Source organism: Gambusia affinis, linkage group LG13 (genome assembly GCF_019740435.1).
Source record: "Gambusia affinis linkage group LG13, SWU_Gaff_1.0, whole genome shotgun sequence".
Taxonomy (NCBI): Eukaryota; Metazoa; Chordata; class Actinopteri; order Cyprinodontiformes; family Poeciliidae; genus Gambusia; species Gambusia affinis.
The window spans coordinates 14,037,375-14,058,706 of NC_057880.1; the positions used below are offsets into that span (position 1 = coordinate 14,037,375).

General features: G+C 39.6%; 1 protein-coding gene across 1 annotated transcript in view; it reads right to left on the bottom strand.

Annotated features, from left to right (window-relative positions):
- Window positions 1–617: 617 nt before the first annotated feature.
- Window positions 618–21,332, bottom strand: part of tet1 (tet methylcytosine dioxygenase 1) — a 33,980-nt gene continuing 13,265 nt past the window's right edge. Inside the window, exons 2-11 of the mRNA XM_044137510.1 lie at window positions 10,513–12,673; window positions 9,828–9,918; window positions 8,021–8,114; window positions 7,641–7,849; window positions 7,396–7,546; window positions 6,989–7,078; window positions 6,631–6,768; window positions 5,759–5,935; window positions 4,765–4,909; window positions 618–4,656 (exon numbers count right to left, since the gene is read on the bottom strand). Coding sequence (XP_043993445.1) covers window positions 3,632–4,656; window positions 4,765–4,909; window positions 5,759–5,935; window positions 6,631–6,768; window positions 6,989–7,078; window positions 7,396–7,546; window positions 7,641–7,849; window positions 8,021–8,114; window positions 9,828–9,918; window positions 10,513–12,673 — 4,281 coding nt within the window. The 3' untranslated portion in view covers window positions 618–3,631. The remainder of the gene's footprint in view (window positions 4,657–4,764; window positions 4,910–5,758; window positions 5,936–6,630; window positions 6,769–6,988; window positions 7,079–7,395; window positions 7,547–7,640; window positions 7,850–8,020; window positions 8,115–9,827; window positions 9,919–10,512; window positions 12,674–21,332) is intronic.

A 21,332-nucleotide genomic window follows, 5' to 3' on the forward strand; every position in this document is an offset into this window, starting at 1 on the left:
CCGGAACGCTTTGTATCCCCATCTTCATAGCATGATTCTGTTAAATGTTTCAAAACCAGGTGAGGATACATTTATTAACAACGGGGAGATGCAAAGGTAGCAATGACCACCCCCTAAATTTTCTGCATTAGATTATTTATCCTTTTTGTGACTTTATAAAATTTTTATTTGACTATCTCCACTATGTGGCACTTTATCCTGTGAAAAGAACTTATTAAATAATTTGAAAGCCTTTCAATTACAGTGCCTTAAGACAGAAAAAAACATTGCTTCACACCATGAAGCAGTGTGTTGTGAAGTTGCCTTATACTACGTCTGCAAATGTGCATCCCTGAAATGTATTAAATCAACTTGAAGTCTATGGCTTCATGTGAACTTTCACAAACTGCGTAAAGAGATGATGACCTTTCTGTAAGTAAATTCCTCTAATAGTCTGTAACTTAGCAACTAAAAAAATATTTTTTCTTCTTAACTGGATAGATGACTAAATATCCAAAATAAATAGCATGTAAAGTTGTAGTCAAAACTGTATTTCAACACACTGGAACATATCAGTTAGCCATGTGTTGCTGAAGCTAGCATGCAAAACTGAAACAAAAACAAAGAGTAAATCATGATGAGGTCCAAAATATAAATATGACTTTATTTCACAATCCTGAACGAGATCAGCCATCCGTAAAAGGAATGCTAAATTTAGTCTCTTCTCAAGTCTAAACTGGATATACTTTTAGCAACATACAGTAATTCAGTTTTAAAATAAGCAAGATCACCCATTGTCTAAAACACCTTTATCAGTACAGTAAAAACAATGGTGGTTCACATACATATTTACAGTCTATCTAAATGCTGGTGCTCATTACAAAAATGTTTCATGTGGACAGAAAATGTCCGTTCAAAAGAAATAATAAAAAAAAAAATACAATTTTCATTTTATTGTGTGATGTTTAAAATTCAGTGGATCCCAAACAGTTTACATTCATTTATTTTTTGCATGTAGGTTCAGAATTTTTAAGAGCTGCTGGAGAAATCTTTAAATGTGGAAGACATTTAAACTGCAAATGAAAACTGCACAGGTATGCACCTTAAACTTGCACTTGAAAAACATATTAATGGTTCCGCCTGTTGTCCCCTGTCTGCCAATATTTGACAAAAGAAATGATACAGACAATGTTTGAACACGTCCAACAAGGACGAGTTCCAGAAAAGCACCATTATACAGTTTAGAACCAGTTTAAGTCAGTGTCTGCACTTTGATATCTTTTCTTTTAGCACCAAAACAAAGTTTGCCAAATATTTCAGATAAAAATGTAATGCCATCTGTCTTAGTGTGAATATGAGTGAAGAGTTGTGCTAAAGTTGCAATCATCTTAGTTCCTAAAAATAAAGAGCTTCTCTTTAATGGGTACAAAAAAATTCCCAGGAGCTACTCCCAGCCCCTTTATTGAGACCCTGTAAAAGGATATATGTAAACAAAGGTCTCCACAAGAGCTGGGCACTTGAACAAACATCTTAAGCAATTGTTTGAGTGCGACATGGTGTTCAAGTGGTTTTACAACAAGAGGGTGTTGTGTTGACATCTGACTCATTTATAGCATCTTGTAAGCTAGCACCAATAAAATATACAGTTAGATTTTGAAGTCCTATAATCACACTTGTCCCCTATGAAAGACGCCTCTTCCAAGAGTGGAATACCAGAACCGGCCCAAGGCATGAGCAATCTAAGATATGAGAGCAATTGATGCAAAAAAAAAAAAAAAAAAATACATACAATGCAGCCGTCCATTTTTACTGCCTTTAGCATTTTATATTAGCAATCTGAAGGGTTGGTACAGTTCATAACTAGTGAGGGCGAGTTCATTTCTTTTCAAAGATTCTGATCTTTTGGGTCGGCTCCCTCACTGCTTCCAAATGAGTCTCCACTAAGTATACCTCAGAGTCTTTTGTCTTTGCCTCATTTGTGTAATTATGAATATTTTGCCAAAAGTAAGGACAACCTCTCACCAATAAACTTAGCAAACCTCACAATCGGTCAACTGGGATTGTTACATTGTCTGTATGAATTATTTTTCTCTTCTTACAGTAGGATCTGTAAGCGCATCAGTAACTGTTGTACATGTGTCAAAATATGACTCAATCCAATATTGTGCACTGCTACACAGCTCAAATGCTCTGATTAATACAACTGTTGTGCTGAAGCAGGCTTTTTGGTAGTGGTTAAATTATACTTTGAGAGAAGGATTTGTTCAGATTTGATCTGCATGAAATTCAAGAAGTATAATCAAAAGCACAGTGATAAATTTTCTTAAAACTTTTTATCATCATTGAAATAAACGCAACAAAATACTGTGATAAAATATTACGTCCACATTACCAATCAAGCTAAAAATGATCTAATTTCACTGACCAGCTAACGTCTGTGTCCGTATTTAATTGTAGCTCTAGAAATTTTATTTTTTACAATGAAAGTGACTATTGTAAGAAAGAAATATAGGAAAATAATCTATGTAAAGTGATAAGCTATACAAAAGTGGTCGACCACGCTTAATGTAGTGTGAGAATCAAATCTAGCAAACTTACTGAAATTCTTGATAAGTTAACATTAGTTAAAACGTTAGCTCGAGTTCTCTCCCACGATCTGCTGCTATGAAGGATGCACATTCATTGGCCAGAAGCTAGGCTTTAGCTAACATGCAAATTTTGCCAGCTAACAATAGTAACAAAGGAACATTAGCAGAGCTACAAGGGTCCCCACATCTAAATAACTCTGTTTAGCACCTCAAACAGCCTTGGACCGGCTCCGGTCGAACTGAGAATCTAATCTCGATAGTTTCTTATGATTCATTACATTGGTGAGAACAGAATTTTATTAAATATGTGTACTCAAACTGAATAAAAAGCTAATTATTGCAGAAATACTGTAAAATAAAACATGGTTAATTTTTAACTGTCAAATTTACTGTCTAGTATCTCTGTCAGCACATACAATTCAGGCTTATGCCCTGCATTTCAAGTTAAGGGAAAGTGCTTCTTAATATGCCATTTATAGCTGTGAATTAAAGAAATAAAATATCTAAATGAAGAAAAAAGTAGATTTTTTTTAAACCACCAACAGAAGACGGAGGCAGTGAAAGGAAAACGCATAATGCTACATGTGACAATTTGTAGTAAATAAAATTAAGTGAAGTAACAAAATTGCTAAACCAAGGTTACAGTGAGAATGGCACCAAAGTACACTTCTACTGTACAATATAAAGCAGGGTATCATAGACATCTTGCAGTAAACAGGCTTATATCAGAAATTAAATAGAAATTGCTATGATCAGAATAAATAATCACATCTTTTTTGTTCTAAATCATGTGTATAAAACCAGTTTAAAAACATCTTGCTTCAAAGCACCATGTCTTTACATTAAAAACCAGCACCGAAACTCACAGTTAAAAAGTCAACAAACTTTGGTCCTTCCCATCACCAAAGATGGCAGGCTCTAAGAAGGACAAAGTTAGCAGACAATAGAAAAGTACAATAAAAAAAAAGCAACACGATGACGATGAGAATAGCCGTTTGAAGGTGATTGAGGTAAGGCAGAACCACGGTGTAGGAGTTTCGAGAGAGTCTGTTGAAACATGCCGACTAAGACCAGCGATTGTAAGGGCCCGTCACATGTGTAAGTGCATAAGGAGACACGGTGATAATGCCACCTGTCGGAGCAGTAAAAGCCTGCCGTGTCGGGACATTCATTACCCTTCTTGTCTCCTCTGTCTCCTTATCCTCGTCTTCCTCTCCCTCCCCATCCCCTGATGCTTTTTTGTTCATCCCCATACTCCCGCTTCCCTCCATCCTCAGTCTCTCCGCCTCCTCCTCCCGATCCCGCTCCCGCTTGGCCATCTTGGCGTCCCACATCGCCATCCCGTGGCCTGGCTCGTTCAGGGCTTTGTGCTGGTAGAAGACCAAGGAGATGCGAGTTGGGTGGCGGCGGTTTGGCTTGAGGATGGGGGTGGTGGCGTGCAGCTCGCGGCGCGCGCACTCAATCAGGATTGAGCCGTGTGACGGCGCCACAGCAACACCGCCAATGTCCTCGTCCAGGAAGTTGTGCTCGCTGTCGGACCACACCTCTTCCTGCTTCGCCTGTTGCGGTTCGAGCGGCGGGGCTTGTAAGGGGAGAGACTGGCCCGGAGGGAAGTCATGGCCCCTGACCTCTCCTGCAACACCTTCTGCAGCCCGGAGAAGTCCGTTGAGCCTGCTGAAGAGGCCCTCAGAGGTAGGTCTGGCAGAGAAAGAGGAGGGGGACAGTCTGTGCAGAGCGGAGCAGTGCATCTCGCTGGGCTCAGCTTTAAAGGGAAAGTCATTGTTGATGTCCTGTGGAGGTATAGGTTCTAGTAAAGGACCCTGCTCACCAGAAGGAGGAGTTAAACCACTCATAGTAGCACCAGCATTACGGTAGCCGACAGCTACGCCGTTATGCTTAAACTGAAGGTTTGACACGCTGTGGTGGTTGGAGGGGAGGACCTCCCGCTGCAAAGTGATCCCGGCCCCTGGAGAAGAGCAGCTGCTGATGCTGTGGCTGTAAGCAGCGGCTTGATTCCTCTCCGGTGTGGATCTGCCAACACTGGTGGGTCTCGGTGGTACTCCATAAGAGCTGTAGAAGCCTTGGGGCTCTTTTAGGGGAAAACAAATAACATGTTTTTGTATCACAGTTATAAAATAATTTCTGTGATTTTCTTATAAAAGCAAAAACGTTCAGATAATTAGATGTACCGTACTACCTTTATTGGGGGTTTCAGATTTGACTTTCCCAGGAGTGAGCGAAGACATCCCGAGCTTCTTCTCCATCTTCTCTGCCTGCGCCTTCAGTCGAGCTTCCTGTCTTATCTTACGAGCAGATTTCACAGGCTCAGCCAGCAGACGCACCTGAAAACAAATGGCCCCAATAAATACAAAAAAACCTTTAAACATAAATTTTCACAGTCAATTAATAATTTTTCCCCAGAATCTTAGTTGGATTTATTATGAGTTGGGAAAATTAACTGGTATGCCCAGCCCAAAGTCAGACTTCTCACTCTGAAAGTCATAGAAGTTTTCAAAAGTCTTGCATCAACAATACTAAGCTATAGTGTAAACACGTAAGAGTGTGTCTGAAGCCAATGTTGCATATAGCGCCTTAAACTCTAAACTGAATGAAGTGATGCTTACATGTGGAATGTGGAGCACAAAACAATTTTCATTTGTAATAAGGGAAAACCACATACATTTCCCTACTACTCCACAATTATCTGCAACTTTATGTTGTTCTGTCACATAAACTCCTCAAAAAATATATCTAATTATTTGCATGTTTGCAAACTGTGACAGGATATAAAAAGATTTAACGAGTTAAAGTATGACTGGAACCAAACATGGAGTGTTGACCATCAACCATTCTGCTTCTATTCACCACAAATCTGGATCAAGTTTCTAGAAAACTGCAAAACAGCTAAAACACTGAGTTCCTTTAACTGTACACTAAAACCCCACCTGTTTAGAATTGTTTTTGAACAATAATAAATTAAACATTGACCAATATATTTGAGGTGTATTGATGATTTTAATAAAGGCATTCATCAAAATGTGCTACTGGTCTTCTCAATTGTTGACTGTGTGGTGTCTTTTATCACTTTGTGTATTTGTGTTTTAATGATGTAAAGCACTTTGAACTGCCTTGTTGCTGAAATATGCTACCAAATGAACTTTTTCTCCCCCTAAACGTTGAGCAGAGCTTACCTCTCTGGGAAAGGAGGAGAGAACGTGCAAAGCTCCACTCCGGATCTTGGCCCACTGGCCTTCAGCCTGACCAAACTCGTCTTTGTCAGAGATCTTGTACAGTGGGAGCACATGAAGCTGTTCATCCTCAGGTATATTCCGCACCGCACGGTTATCTTCCTTTGTTAAAGTGCAAACCTGAAAAAGCACGCCGGGAAGAGGTCAAGAGTTTCATTCCTTTTCTGAAAAATATGACTGATTGTCTTCTAAGGCTTGAAATGATTGGTGTCAACTTGCATTACAGGACACCAGCTACTGTAAAAAAGTGAGCCCTTTTTTTCTTGTAATTTTTTTAACAAATACAGACCAGCGACACAATGAAAATTGGTTGTGATCCACCTATATAAAAGAACTTTCATGTTTTTGAATGCTTCAAACAAAATTCAAATCTAAATCAATTTGCGAATCCCAGGCAATATTTACAGACATTCCCTCTCCAATATGGTTGAGATTTGAGAAGAGGAATTAGCAAATATTTCAGTCTCCACTTGTCCAAAGCTGATGGAGACATCAGCCAAAAAAAACTGGCTATCCAAAGCTGCTTCTAGGAAGTAGTGATTTAGGGGCACTTAAAAAAATATACATGCCTCCCTTTCCAGATTTTTATTTGTTGAGAAAAACTGGAACCATGAGTCATTCTCCTTCCACTTTACAGATACACAGTAGTTTACATTGATCTATTACAAAAAAAATTACAAACAAAACACAATAAAGTTTGTGGCTTTAATTAGTCAAAAATTAAAAAAGTTCAAGAGATGTTAATACTTTTGTAAAGCGCAGCCGGCACTGCCCAGCAGTAACCAGCCTGGTAACAGTTCTGACTGAGTGCTTACCACGGTGCTGCCATTGTTCATGTTGCTGGTGTCTTTGTGAGCGTGAGCGCAGAAATCTACGCAAGCTGTGACCCCTGAAAAAGGACGACCCTCCATCCTGCCCAGCCGGCAAGCGTCCCCTGCATCCTCACACTCCACCTGTGAAAGGTAGAAGGAAAATCAGACATTTGAAAAGTGCTATCGGGGAAAAAACTGGGGGAGATTATAGGATTGCATGTAAACATTCTCTAATCCACTGATGACGGTTCAGAAGACATAAAATAAATGAATAAAAGTAACAGAGTCAGCAAAAGTTTCAAAATGACCCCAATTCTGGGGGTTCTGGTAGATATAATTCTACAGTTTCAATGTTTCATACCTGGTTCTGGAATGCCATAGGAGCCAGTTTTTTGTAGAGTGGAGCGAGATCAGTGGCCAAACTTTGAAGGTTGTTCTCAATCTTTGCCTCCTAAAAACAAACAAATTTAGGATTTGTTTCTTTGGTTGCTGAAAAATGACTTTTGTTTGATGCTTTCTTTTAATGTCTTCTAACGTAATACTCGACATTGGTCACTAGGGGGCAAAATGCTGGAAGACATTTAGTTTTAAAGGTGTACATTTATAGCAAATTAAACAGTGAAGTGTAATTTATTATATTGTAAAACAAATCAAACATACACCAATAACACAGACAACACATCATGACATCAAACAGGGGAGTGATGGTTTCTAGCAGTATTTAAGGAGTTATAATGGACTGCGAAACTGATGAAAACATCCTCTAACCTCCTCCCGGAGGTCTCCAAGCAGACGAAACTTGCGGGGCACTTTGCTGCGGGCAAACTTGCAGCCATTGAAGTACATGCTCCAGGAACACCCAAAGGAGAACGAGGCCCCGCAGGTGTCCGGGTCCAAACCCTGGCATGCACACGTGCGACTGCGGGGACAGAAAGGATTGATCAGAGATGGGACAGAAACGGTCGGGATGAAGTAGGTGAACAGGAAAACAGCGGATAAAAAAAGCAACACACTCTTCGTTGAGGGCGCAACGGCGACTGGTGGGGGAGCCGTATTTAAAGAGGGTCTCTGTGAGGTCTTGGTAAAGGTGGTCTGCCACCGCTCGAGGGATACCCTCCCACGCCAGGATGAGGATCACCAATACAGCCGTGTCGCAGTAGTGGCCCGGTCTTTTTCGGACCAAACACAGCAACTTCTCCTCTTCGCTCCCACGTCGGATCACCTGGTGGGTGGATCAGGATGTGACAAGTCAGATGGTGAGCAGAGACCGCACATACACACAAAATCATATTTCAAAAAGGAAGAACCTCTTTTTCTAAAACATACAACTGGCTTCAACATGTAATCAAGGTGAGAAAATGATGGCATTATAAGTGTTACAGCAATCACACACCCATTTAGCTATGGGACACCCCTGGGAGCTCTTGCCCTCTTTCCCAGTGTAAACAACGACTTCCACCCTCACTGCATTTCCTTTGGCACCATACCTGTGAGCAGAAAAACAAACATGTCATCCTCTGAATGTAACGTAGTAACAAAATGTAATCCTACAATCCATATCTTGAATATATGTCACTAATTCTATTTAAAAATATTTATTTTTTATTAACATAATTCCTAGAGCTTTTCCTTTTTTTCCAATTCTAGATATTTCTGATATTTATCTAAAGTCTTATCTTTAGATTTATCTAAAGATAAATCAACTTCAGCTCCACATTACTGAAGTTGACTTCCATTTCGGAAGTGAAGTAAATGAATATTTCACAGTTTTCTTGCTATCTGGAACAACTTAGATCAGCTCTGCTTCCATTTCTGTTAATCATTAACATTTGAAATCAGATTTAAATTATTCAACGCTACATGCAGATTTTTGAAGTACAGTTGCTGGCCGCAACTGTACTTCAAACAGTTTGTAACAGTTTAAAGAATATATGTTTCAAACTTTTTTTTTTGGCATTGAAAACAAACAGTTTATGAACCACATATTTCTGTCTAAACACCTAGTAAACAACTTGCAACTAAGATTTTAAGCAATTTAGAGGCCAAGAAAGGCAGTGACATGCGCCTATTTTTATTTTTGAACAAATATTAATTGGTCATGTTTTCAAAATAAAAATGCTGCTGCATTACTGGTCTGATGTGGCAAATCATAGAAAACAAATGCAACTTTATAATTGCAAAAAACACTGTATTTTTAAGAAGGTTCAATGTTTATCTTTTTTAAAATACAATATGGAATAATATTCAATATGCTTTGACTGAAATCAATAGCTTAAATGTAATGATCATATCCATTATTATGATCATTAGTAGTAGTAATATTGGTAATATAATATCTCAATATTAACAGATTTAAAATCTGGTTTCTATTAGTCAGAAAGTTAGTCAGCAGACTGAACCCACAATCCAATTTTAGTGCTAACAGTAACCTCACTTAGCATAAGCAAATAGGCAACTACTTGCAGAGAAGTAGTCATGTTATTTCCTTCTTGAAGTAAGGAATCTAAGACATCATTAAACAAGACAGAAATTCCTCTTTGTGCAGTTAAGAAATTCAAAAACTGACAACATTTTACACTCAGTGCTCTTCAGAGGTAATTATATCCCTGCTGATCATCTGAGTCTTTACTACCAAAGATAATTGATTTGGTTTTGATGGTAATTTCATTTCAAAACAGTATAACTAACTAAGAAATGTAATTACGGTTATATTAAAACCAGTAACCTTTTCATTCCTAGCACCTGGCTTCACATAGTTTCTATTTGTCACCACAGTAGCTCTCATCTGGGGGTCAGACCACATAAACCACACTTCATTAAACTGACACTTGTTAGATTAGTTTACACAACCTCTCCCTGCATCCCGACTCTATCGGCTACTATTAATTCTCTCAACCTGGTAATTATTTATTCTTGTTCCAGTAAGAACGTGCTGTAACGTGGACAGTGATGGAGCCAAGGACCTTTGAAACAAGCTGTCATCTAAACTTAATGTCCCCTGGTCTCAGCTTTACAGTTTCCTGTTTCAGCACGCTCTGTGTTTCTGTGTTTTGTGCACATGTTGTAGTGTGACACTTTGGGCAAGTGTTAAAATACCTTAACCAAACTTCCTTCTTACTCAGAGTAGCTGTGACATAGCCGTTTACTTCTTGTGACCAGGAGGTTCTCAAAGTGTGTTTTGTTAAAGCAAATCAATGTACCTGTTTTCCATCATTTCCCTTACGGCAGCAACGCTGGGTCCTGCCCCAAGGTGAGTGTAGTAAGGGCCTTCCTCCTTTTCAATAACTTGGTCTGTGGAAAAAACAGACACCGTATGGCTAAAGACACAAATTAAGGGCTGCAAAGCATTCAAAAGTGTTCAAGTGGATCCAAACATGGCAGAGAAACACAGTATTAATATGGACAAAGTGTAAATTGCAAAATTATTCATACCCCTTGAACTACAATAATATTGTTTATAAAACTGCAATCACAAAGCAACTGATAGGAAAACATATTCAGTAGGACATCATATATCAAGTGCCTTGCCCTCACACTCTGCTTGTCAAATATATTTGGCCTGTTGATTGGTCTTTAAATGCCTTTGTTTTTTATGTCAAATGTAAATTTTTAGTGGCTGAAATGCTTAACCTCACAGAGAATAGTGAGCAAATTAGAAAGACTGAAAAAGAAAGAGATGAGTCAGGAAATTGTGGGCAACAGCAATTGATACAGATATTGTCGTCATCTTGAGCATTTATGTCCTCTTACATTCTTAAACCTGTCTTATGTGATATACAAACATAAAGGCCGACATAAATTTGTTGTACTTCTTTGCCCACAACTTTAGTCTTCCTTTAATGAGCGTCATTATATTGTGAATGATATAAAGCAGAGCTAACTCACCCACGCACTGACAGGAAGGAAGATCTGCCAGCTTTTTGGAAGGTGTACTGAGCAGGTTCTTGATAGGGGTATCCAGGAAACTCATCGGAGACTCCAGAAAGTTGTCGACACCGTTCCTGGTTGGAGTGGACTCTGCAGGGTGAGCCCCGTCAGTCGCTGTGGATAGGACAGTGACAGATCCAGACGTCTCTAGCTTATAGTAGTTCTGTTGGCTTGGAGGAGGGGAATCAGGAGGCCCTGAGAAGCCGTTACTCAGAACATGGAACCCATTGACATTGCTGATAAAAGCTGGTTTTGCAGGGCTAGGGTTAGGATGAGTGCCATGCTGCAGCTCGCCAACAGGCTGCGCTACCTGAGATAAAACGTGGCTCTCTGCTGGTCCTGCAATAAAACCATTGCATTGATTGTGTTGGAGAGGCTGACCATTAGGAAGCGACCACTGGTGGTTTTCTCCAGCACCAGTGTGGTTCGTGGTTAACAGATTGTTGGGATTCTGAGACAGACTTGTATTGTGAATGTTACTTTGATGGATCAGTTGCCTCCTTCCTTCTTGAGTCTCAGCCAAGTATTTCTTCAAATCAATTTGAGCCAAAGGCAAAAAGAAATTGTTCTTGGGCTGACGACTTGATTTCCCATGCGGGAGACCATTCTGGCCTCGGCTCCTGTGAGGCGTCTCCCCACCCTGCGCAGTCCTACGACTCGCTCCCTCCTGTAATCCATCGCTTTTCCTCTTCCTGGGCTTGGATGGCGTAGTTTTGATCTTTTTTAAGGGAGGCTTTTTCTGACAGGGGCTTTGCTGGGATTTGTAGTTGTACTTTATAGCTGAAACAGGTGTTCCCTTAGGGGGGTTGTTGTTGGATTGCTGATTGTGCCGCGCCTGAATGATGAAGGCCAGATCCGCCAACTGAGCTGCCACTTCTTCCTCGTCCCTGTTCCTCGTCATTTTAATGACACACCTTTCCCTGTCCTCCACTAAACGCTCATGACCCCTGCTGGAGTCCTTATAGCTACCCTGTGAATGGATGACATAAGGAGCCTGACCCTGCCCTGTCCCCCTGCAGCTTGAGTGCATTTCTGCAACAGAAGGCTTTGTGTCAGAGCTCAGCCTTCTGGAGCACTGAATGACATTCCCCTGCCTGGCCACGGGAGGGCGTATCACTGAAGTCTGGTGTAGTGGTGAGCTGATGACCGAGACTTTGTTGTAGTGGATGGCTGATGCACGTTTAGCCGCTTGCTGTGCAGGATTTGTGTTGAAACCTGGGGAATTGGAGGAAATGGGGTGTTCACCGTTACTTTCAGCTTTAATGAAACCTGAGGGGCTTTGTGGTATTACCGCCAGTTGAGTCAAGGCCTCGATAGCAATAGCCTGATCAAAACTAAGGTTTCTCCTCTCCACCAAGGACTGCACACTGGGTAACAGGACACTTTGAGGAGGTTCACTTTTGATGGGTTGGGGAGTCCTTTGCAAATTAGCAGGAGTGCTTTTCTTCAACTCATCTTTTTCTGTTTTGACAAAGTGCAAATCTGGCGGTTCTGTCTTAATGGAACACAGAATGGAGGAACGTGTACCGAGAAGTTTCTCCTCTAATCCCTTCCTCTCCGTGACGGACAGGCAGACAACTGCTGCCAACATCGATAGAGGATCTTCGCATGTATCGTCATCTTGTCTAGTCAGCTGCGTGGTAGTCTGCTCAGTGATCCACAACCACGGCTCTTCCAGTTTGATCTTCTTTAGTGGAAGTGACACATCATCTGAAGACGCCTTTGGCCTGTTCTCTGAGCTGTCTTTTGGGATTGCGGCAATAATAGTCCTTTGAAGCTCTGATGCCATTGAAGTATTTTTACATGCTGATTTCAGATCAGACTGAGACCCGTTGGTCATATTAGCACCATTAGGCTTTGTAAGACTGCCATCAGAACCATTCTGATGAGTCACAGAAGAGCATATATGGCGGTGAAGTGCAGAATTGGTCAAATCCATCTCTGACTCTCTTTTAATAAGTGCTGGCTGTCCACCATGGTTGGTGAAGGACTGGACAATGACGGGAAATTGAGTGTGAGGTATGTGGCCATCTTCCTCCTCGCCCTCCTCCGCTGCCATATAGGTATCATCCATCTGTTCCTTGCCTTTGCCATTTACTGAGCTGATTTCAGGAGCCACCTGAGAAGCAGAGGAGAAACAAGAAGGAGAAAGCTGACTCAACAATCTCTGGCAGGATACAGTGATTTAGTCATGACACACAGAGCAACAGACCGCCTTCCAGTATGGGACAAGCATCAAAAAAGCTAAAATGCTGAGGCAAATGATGTGCATAGAAAGTTAATTGTAAAAGGCCGTGGTTAAGCACAGTGGTGGAAGGACTGCGCTGTGGGGATGCTTCTTTTCAGCAGAGACAGGCAAGCTGAAAGCTGAAGCTTGCCTGTAGTAAAATCTGTCATTAGCTGCAAAAGACTGGGGTGGAGGTTCCCATCAAAACCCTTCTGATGAGTGGGAATGTTAAAAACGTAGTCTGAATTTTAGTGTATCCAATCATATTGCTGTACTGGATTGGCTCAGTCATATCCAGACTTAGAGCCAGTCTTTACGTAGACTTGAAAACGGATGTTCTTGAAACTCCACAAAATATCTTGCTTGAGCTTGAACTATTTTACAACAAAAAATAGGCCAAAACATCAGTTTCTAGATGTGAAAAGCTGATACAGACATATAAATTACTCCAGATTTCCTGGGGTAATTTCAGGTTTTGAGATGAATGAACACTTTTGTGAACCTGGATATTTAAAAGCATTAGTCCACAGCTGAGGTATCCTGTAGAGTGCGGAGAGAGGTACCAACCCAGAGGTAGCCCAGAGCTAAGTAAACATTTTAGAATCACCCGCACTTTATGACATCTCTGCTATCTGAGGTTCACTGAGTTCATGTGTGCAGCCTGCATGTACATGTTGTGTTTGACGCTTCACACAGAGGTGTTTCCCTGAGCATGTCATAAAAAATGTGCAAATTTATGTAGTCATTCACACAGACTATGTCAGCCGATGTGCATACAGTCATATGAGTGGTGCAGTGCAGCTTTTCACATCATTCAAGACTATTGATGACAAAAAGTGTAACAATACTCCAAAGGTCCAAAGTACCATTGCACATTGATTGCCCCCAAAAGCCTAGGCAAACACACTCTCAACGTAATCTGTGACTACATGCAAACAATAATTTCCCCATCTTATAGAGCCTGTGGAGGTTTTGTGTTGTTCCAGATGTTATCTTAGGAACAAGGCAGACATATTTTTATTCTAAAAATGTGGATTAAATATTGTTGAGAATTTTGTACAAATATAAACATATTCTTGTTTTTCATTCTCTTGACCCAGCCCTGAGAATGTGACATGGCATGAAACAGCACATGCCTTTATAAGGCTCAGATTTGCGTCCTTCAGCAAGGTGAGTATGACTAAATATGCAGCAGGATACAAAGCTTTTTGAAAAGCACCAATAATGTGCTAAAACTAAGCTGCCGATAGAATTTATAACTTGAGGTTACAGTGCAATATCAAAAACTGTGTCGTACACATTTTGTAAGCCCCATGTTCACACTAATGAACTGGCTGGACAGCAGGGGTGCGCGGGTTATGTTCTTCATCACTTTTTACCTGGCATAAACTCTCATTAAACTCCACGGTCACTGATTTAGAACTGTGTGGAGAGGGAGATATGCACACCAGCCTTACAGTCTCTCAATGCAAACCACACGCCTTTGAACTAACAGAACAAATAGAAAACACATGCGCTGACCACATAATTATGTCTTTTATCAACATTTTTCCATCTGGGTCAAGTTGACTCTGATGCTCTATTACAGCTAAGGGGCGCATTTACTGTATTGCAGCGAATCCAAAAAGAAGTCAAACAGATTTTTTTAGCTATACATCAAGAACAGCACTATCATCTGAACAAAAAGCTGGCCTGCTGTAAGCAACTCAGAAATGTCCTGTTTGTGATGTACACAGTGTGTTTTGTTTTATGGAGGCATGTGGTGTACAAAGAATTGAGCCTTGTGATGTCCCACATGTGATCACGTCAGGGTCGCCATGCGTTCAGATGAATATTCACTGTAAAAGCTTACATTCACTGTAAATGGGCTTGAAGGCAATATTAATGTTAGACATTTAAAGATGAATTTCAATTGGTGGAGTTCACTTATTAAACCACATGCTGTCTTGGGGCAAAGAGACCTTTAGGCATAGAGCCCAAACTTTCTTAGAATTGAGTTTAGGGCTTTGGAAATCCATTCCAGAAGTCAATTTGGTCTTTTTAAAACATGCTTGGATCTATTTGTGGGAGTTTTTTTTCTTCTTGGAACATCTGTGTAAGTTTTAACAACATGACCCAAACTTTCCCCTCGGATGTAAGGAAATTGGTTCGGATGCTGAGAAACCACTAAAGATCCAATCTGTCATAAACTGGAAACTGCTTGACCACCGTTGTTGCTGGCATCAGCATTAAGAAGGTTGCTGACCAAAATATTTTTCACTTTGCTTCAAAATGGACAAATTTAAGTGCAGATGAAGTTTTAGTGTCTGTTTTTTTTTTACATATATAAGTCATACATAAACAGACTAAGAAATAAAATTGTCCTAATTGGTCTGCAACACATTGAAACACATCTGACACCTTTCTTTCAGAAACAGCATTAACCTTTATTACAGTTTTAGCTGTAGCAGCTTGTCTGGTGGAGAGGGCCAGCTTTCACGCCTCCAGTGCATCAGTGAGTCTTGGCTGCCAATTCATCACAATTCCTTCCTTGGAAAACATTCAGACAGATACTGGCCATGGCTAACTAGGAAAACAACCAACAAGAGCTGCAGATTTACAGATGCTCTGACCCAATCATTAGCTCCATCACATTTTGGCCTCTGCCAAACTCACCCAACTCCTTATGTTTGGCCATTTGTTATTGTTTTTAACCTCAAATCTAAAGGCAAATGTTTACTTGTTGTCTCATATGGACATACGAGGACATATAATTATTTCCTCATGATGAGGGATCATTAGGAATATTTACTTTACCTGTCAGTGGTTATGATGTTATGCCTGATCACTGTATGTTTCCCAGTAGTGGGTTTATCTCTACTAAATGTGTCTCTATATTAAAAGTGAACAATCAAAATTGCTTAGATTTTATTGGTTATGATTACAATAAAGATAGAACAAAGCACAACACTAATATTTGAAGTCAGGAAGGAGTGTCTACATCTATATTAGTAAGAGTGTCACAATAAGCAATAAATCAGTTAATCCCATGATAAATTAAAATGAGTTTGATAATTTCCATTACAATAATTTACATTTTCTACCTCATAATCAATTTCATTTATGATTTTAGTTGTGTGTGGTTCTTATTTCCATTTTTATATTATTATTCTTGGTCATTTTAGTTATTTTCTTTTTTTTTTTTTTTTTTTTTGGATATTTAAAATATCTCCCAGCACCAGTGTTGTGGCTTATTTACACAATTAAAAGTGGATTTATCTTTGAGAGGGTGAAGTTGTACTATTTTGACATTCTCATTGTGTTACTTGAAAATGCTTTCAAAACATTATTTTCATTACAACAATTTCTGGGACAATTGATTGGCCAGCAAAATTGCTGTAATGATAGGCCTATGTTTCTGTAATGATATATATATATATATTTTTTTTATTTTTGTTGGTTGATCAAATTCTCTTGCAGATAACATCAATTCCTGTTTAACAATCCTAAATTTGAAGAGAGTTTGTTGCTTTGAGGATGCCCAGGAAGAAAAAGGCACACAACAAGAAAAGAAGGAGGACGAGCTAGGGTGTCACAACTTGCTGTTTTCAATGACAAAGCAGCACTGGCTTTCTTCCAGCACTGCAGCAGACTCACACATGTCATAATGCATGCACATGCAAGAATTCACGCAAACCTTGTATAATCTTAAAACGACATCAAAGCAGAGCTGCTGTTTTTCGTTATGTTATATTAAGCTTTATGATTACAGAGAGCCAAATAGGGGATGCAAATGAGGAGTCATGTGTTCTCATTTAGCCACTGGGTCTCTGGAGGGAGAGTTGGATCTGTGATGTGTTAGAAATGTGTTTCTGTGCTGAGCTGCCTCAGGGTGTCTGAAGTAACTCTTACTCTGAAGTATCACTCTGTTTTTGAGAAGCAAACACAATCCTGTTAGATATTTTTATTAGCCCAAGCGTTGAGCCAGTCATACAGTAATTTCAATGGGCTAACATCAGCGGTCCCCTGTTTTGTAAATGGCAAATATCATTGTAATACAGGTCCATTAAATCATAAATATTAAAAGTGTGAAATATAATCAGCCATTGCATTGTTTTTCATAGTAATACATTATTTGATCCCAAAAAAGCTTTTATAGCCTCCTCTTGTAGAAGCAGGATGTGAGCACCATGTATCAATGATGGCACACAGATGTAAAAAGGACATGGAATTATTTCCAGGAATATTTTGTAACATTTCTAAACACAGTTCAGAACGCTGCTGTATAGCTCAAGGAGTGGTGGCTTCTAATATGTTTGGCCATTTGGGTGGTTGGCAGGGTGGCATTAGAAAGGGCGATGCTCAATCACCACATATAACTAATCTATCATGCAAGCTCTGAACATTTTGTATGGGGAATATGCACCCTAATGTGTTGCTTAAACCTCCCCTCTTTGCTTTGAACATGGAGATTAATTTACATTATCTCTGAGCGAGTGTACTGCATTTATTATCAACCTAGAATCTCAGATAATTTATTTTATTGTAATTGGTTGTGGAGTGATATTAGGCTAGCCTCAACCAGAGCAATGCAATGCTTTCTTTTACAGTAGATTTTACTGTATATCTGTTCGTTGTTAGCCCAATAAACCTTAAACAGTCGTAAACAGTCCACTCGCATATTTAGCAACAATTATTAGCTTCAGCTGAATCAGGTTTACTTTAGAGTCTGAGTCAACTTATATTTGTTTGTGTATTGCTATTTTAACTATTCCTCCATCAACTAAATGTGCAGCATCACCTTAAGGTGACATTTTAGGACTAAACAACATATTGTGGGGAACCTACCTATTGATGGACAGAGAGAGTGTGAGCAGTTTCGTTAATATAAAGTATGCTATTCTGGTGACAGTTGTTGGGGGCAACGTGACCATGCATGTCTTTTCATGTCAAAGTAACAAGAATGTAAAATTTTGAATTACAAGTTTGGTTACAACCAGTCATTTGATACTAGTATTTTAAAGGCAGACTGGTCTCTTCATAAAGCACTTTTTTATCCCTGTGTGGGTTCTCATGTTGTAAGTCTCCAATCTATTGCTTTCAGACAACATTTCTCCTGATGTACATCACCACGTAAATCTTCACTATAAACTTAAATACTACTTCTGTTTCTGATGGCCATCATCTTATGCACTGATATCAAATTGTGGTGTTACAAATAAATCTCTATTAACTTTCAGCTGTATTCTCAACTGTCTTCTGTTTGCTTTTGGAAATATTTCTCGGTGGAAATGAATGCAACTACTCGAGCTGCGAGCCAAAAACACAACTGAATATAAAAAGTTGTAAAAATGTTCATATCCTCCTTTTAAGGGAATAACTAATGCAGGCAAGAGCAGCTAAGGACGAGAGGCTCATGCACACAAATATGCATTTAGAGGCTTACCAAGCAACGAAAGCGTGACCACTTTGTGATTGCTAACAAGCCAGAGTGTCTCAAGAGAGTCATGTGTCTTTGAGCAGGTTTGCACGAGTTTGTTTTCATTTGCTAAAGAACAGCGTAAAGACAAATTCAACCAATTTACTGGGAAAAGCAAACATTTTAAATTCAAAAACTCACATTCAGCTGTCCTTGTCTTCCTTACTTTGTGGCTGTGCAGAGATCACATTGCAAAGCTGTCACTTTTCAACACTAAGAGTGAAACAATGAAAACGCATGCTTCCTTCCTGGCTTACAGCATAGTGTTTCATGTGCGTTTCTCTGAACACGTGAGAATTTCCTTCATTCATTCAGTGTTTCCTGTCTGGCTGAGCTGGGTGTCACATAGTCAAATACTCTACATAAGAACCCAAAAAAAAGCAACAAAGAGCCTTATTCAGGTGTCTAAAAACATCAGAGGGTTAGGAGATCTGCACTGAGGAAGTGTAAAATTATGCAGGTATGGCTGACATCAGTAACAAAAAGACATTCTCGACAAACCGCAAAGTAATAGCATTATTAGTACACCAGTCAAAGAAGTATGGCTTGCCAAGTTACAACGGTTGGCAATGTAAGCTTTAATTTATTGTATCTCGCTAAGTAGCTGAAAAGAGCACGTGCAAAAATACTGCTGATCACAACAATCCCATCGAGAAAAGAGGAAGCAAGGGGCGCTCTTCTGAAATTCAAGAGCCTATAAACATTTTTAAAAAAAAAATGGAAAAATTTCAAAACAGTTTGTGCTTAGATAATAAAACTTCCCCGGATAGCACAGAAAAAGTCCTGAGTGATTTAGCAGGAGTAAAAACAACACCAGCTTCCAAGCAGAATGCTGCTGTCAGCTGATCCCTGGGTGACAAAAACAGACATGAGCAGACGGCTCATCTGCAGCGAGACAAAGCGCCTCAGGGTGAGAAGCCCAAGCTGCTTTTACCTCATCTGTCTTCAGCAGAGAAAGCCCCTCAGGTTTAAGGTTGGATACTCCTAAAAGGTACCGGTGGCCATCTTGCTACGGCTTCCTCCAGATTCAACAAAAACGCTTGCTACAGTTGCCGTCCGTGGGGCAAACACCCGGGAGTCATGACTAAGGTGACCGTGAGCAGCTGTGACAAAGTGGGGCTACGGCAGTGTGATCGGACTCCCCTCGCTCCACACACACACATATAGACACGCACAAATATGGGATGCCTTTTGCAGATGCACACAGAGCATCATCAGCCAATGGGATGGGGACCTCAGAAGCTTGTAAATTATCTTCCATGCCTAGACTCTCCCTAAACAAAGGATCCCCTATGTGGGCTTTTACTCCAGCCCTACGCACGGAGACGGCAGGAAAGCTGTGGAGCGGACGCTGCTGGATCTGGATCACACAAAACCACTCGCAGCTGAAATATTGACCCTTGATTTTTTTGATGCTTGAGTTGTTACTTTTAGATTTGTTTCAAATCAGCTGACATCCCAAATCCTCCTTTCTGCTTATTTAGAGAGCTCATATTAACAATACAGGCAATCTAAAGGCATTTTACAAAATAAATAAATAAACAAAAGTACAAAAAAGTAAAGAAAAAAAAATTGCACACCTTGGAGAACAAAAATTACCAGACTTTACTTTCAACTCTGTCACATTTTTATGTGTAATGGCGACACACTGACATGGTTTTTTTTTTTTCTGGATAATATTTTTAAGTGTCAGTAACAGTTATGAATCTAATATAAATTGAAACAATTTTAATATTATTCCTAATAATGCCATTATAGCATAAGTTCCAAAGTGTCATCTGGCTTTATTAAACTCAAAAAAGTGGAAAAAAAATTGTTTGGTTTTTTTTGTGCCTGTTTTTCAATTTCAATCTCTGGCTGAATGATTCTAATATTTTCCTACCAAGACATATTCCTACCACTGCATATTAACTAAGCAAACTTTTAACTAGATGAAGAACTAGGTGTAACTTCATCACTTGAGATTATATAAAATAAACATTTGTTTTTGCTGTATGTAAAAAATGTCAACTAAATTAATACATTGCTACATTAGGTTTGTCCTCAACACACTAGGTAGTGGAAAACAATCAAAGAAAGACACTTTAAATATTCTTCGGCAAATTTACAACTTTTTTTAACATTTGCTGTTGAGTTAAACTTCACATATTTAAATTCTGGCTGGATCTAGAAGAATCAATAAAAATGTTGCAGGGGTAAAACTGGTGAAAAGATACTCCAGCTGAAATTTTTAGCTGTAAAACTTTACAAATGCTATTTTCTGTAGAATAAATCCTCTGCAGCATAAATCTTTTTCTCTCTAGACAAAATTTTATTCTACAGAGCATGAATCTTTTTCTGTGGACTTATTCTTTGCAGAAAAAGTCAGCATCACAACAGATGGTCTCCGTCGTTTTATACACTCATTGGATTTTTTTAGTGTGGGATCTGTAATGAAGAAGAAGTTAAGTCTGTTTTATCGGCTTGAAGCCAGTTTTACTTTCACTTGCTGCTTTTAAGTGATTCCATACAGAAAAATGTGCAGAAGATGTATCTTACAAACAGAGACACAATTTCCCCTTTATCTTTGTCATCGCCCTAAAGAATTCCCAGAGTAGAAGCTGCCGTTAAAGAAAAAAACACAGCTACAATAGGGTGAGCCAATCCCTCCTTTTCAACATGACGTTGAGGCCAAGAAGTTGGGGTCATGCCGGGACAAAGGAGCCTGAAGTGCAGTCAGAGCCAGCGCTCGTGGTTAACACTCCAGCAGCCAGACTCAGCCATGTGGAGGAAGAGATCGTGCTAGCTGAGCAGTAAAAGTTATATGACATTTGCAGTAAACACAGCAGATCATTTAATAATAACTTGACCAAAATGATACAAAATGTTTTTTGCACATTTTACTTATTACTGTTTATTTATTTCTGTTTTCTAACATTAGCAACATAGATTTGAACAATTAACTTCTGAAAAAGTGAGCGTTCTGCATTCCCTGTTGGACTGCTTTTGTCTTGGTCCTCAGTTGGTCGGTTATACTTCAACTTTTCAGACTCAACCTCCTGTACCACATGGCTGCACAGATGTGTGGTTTCATAGCAAACATTTTTTGAAACC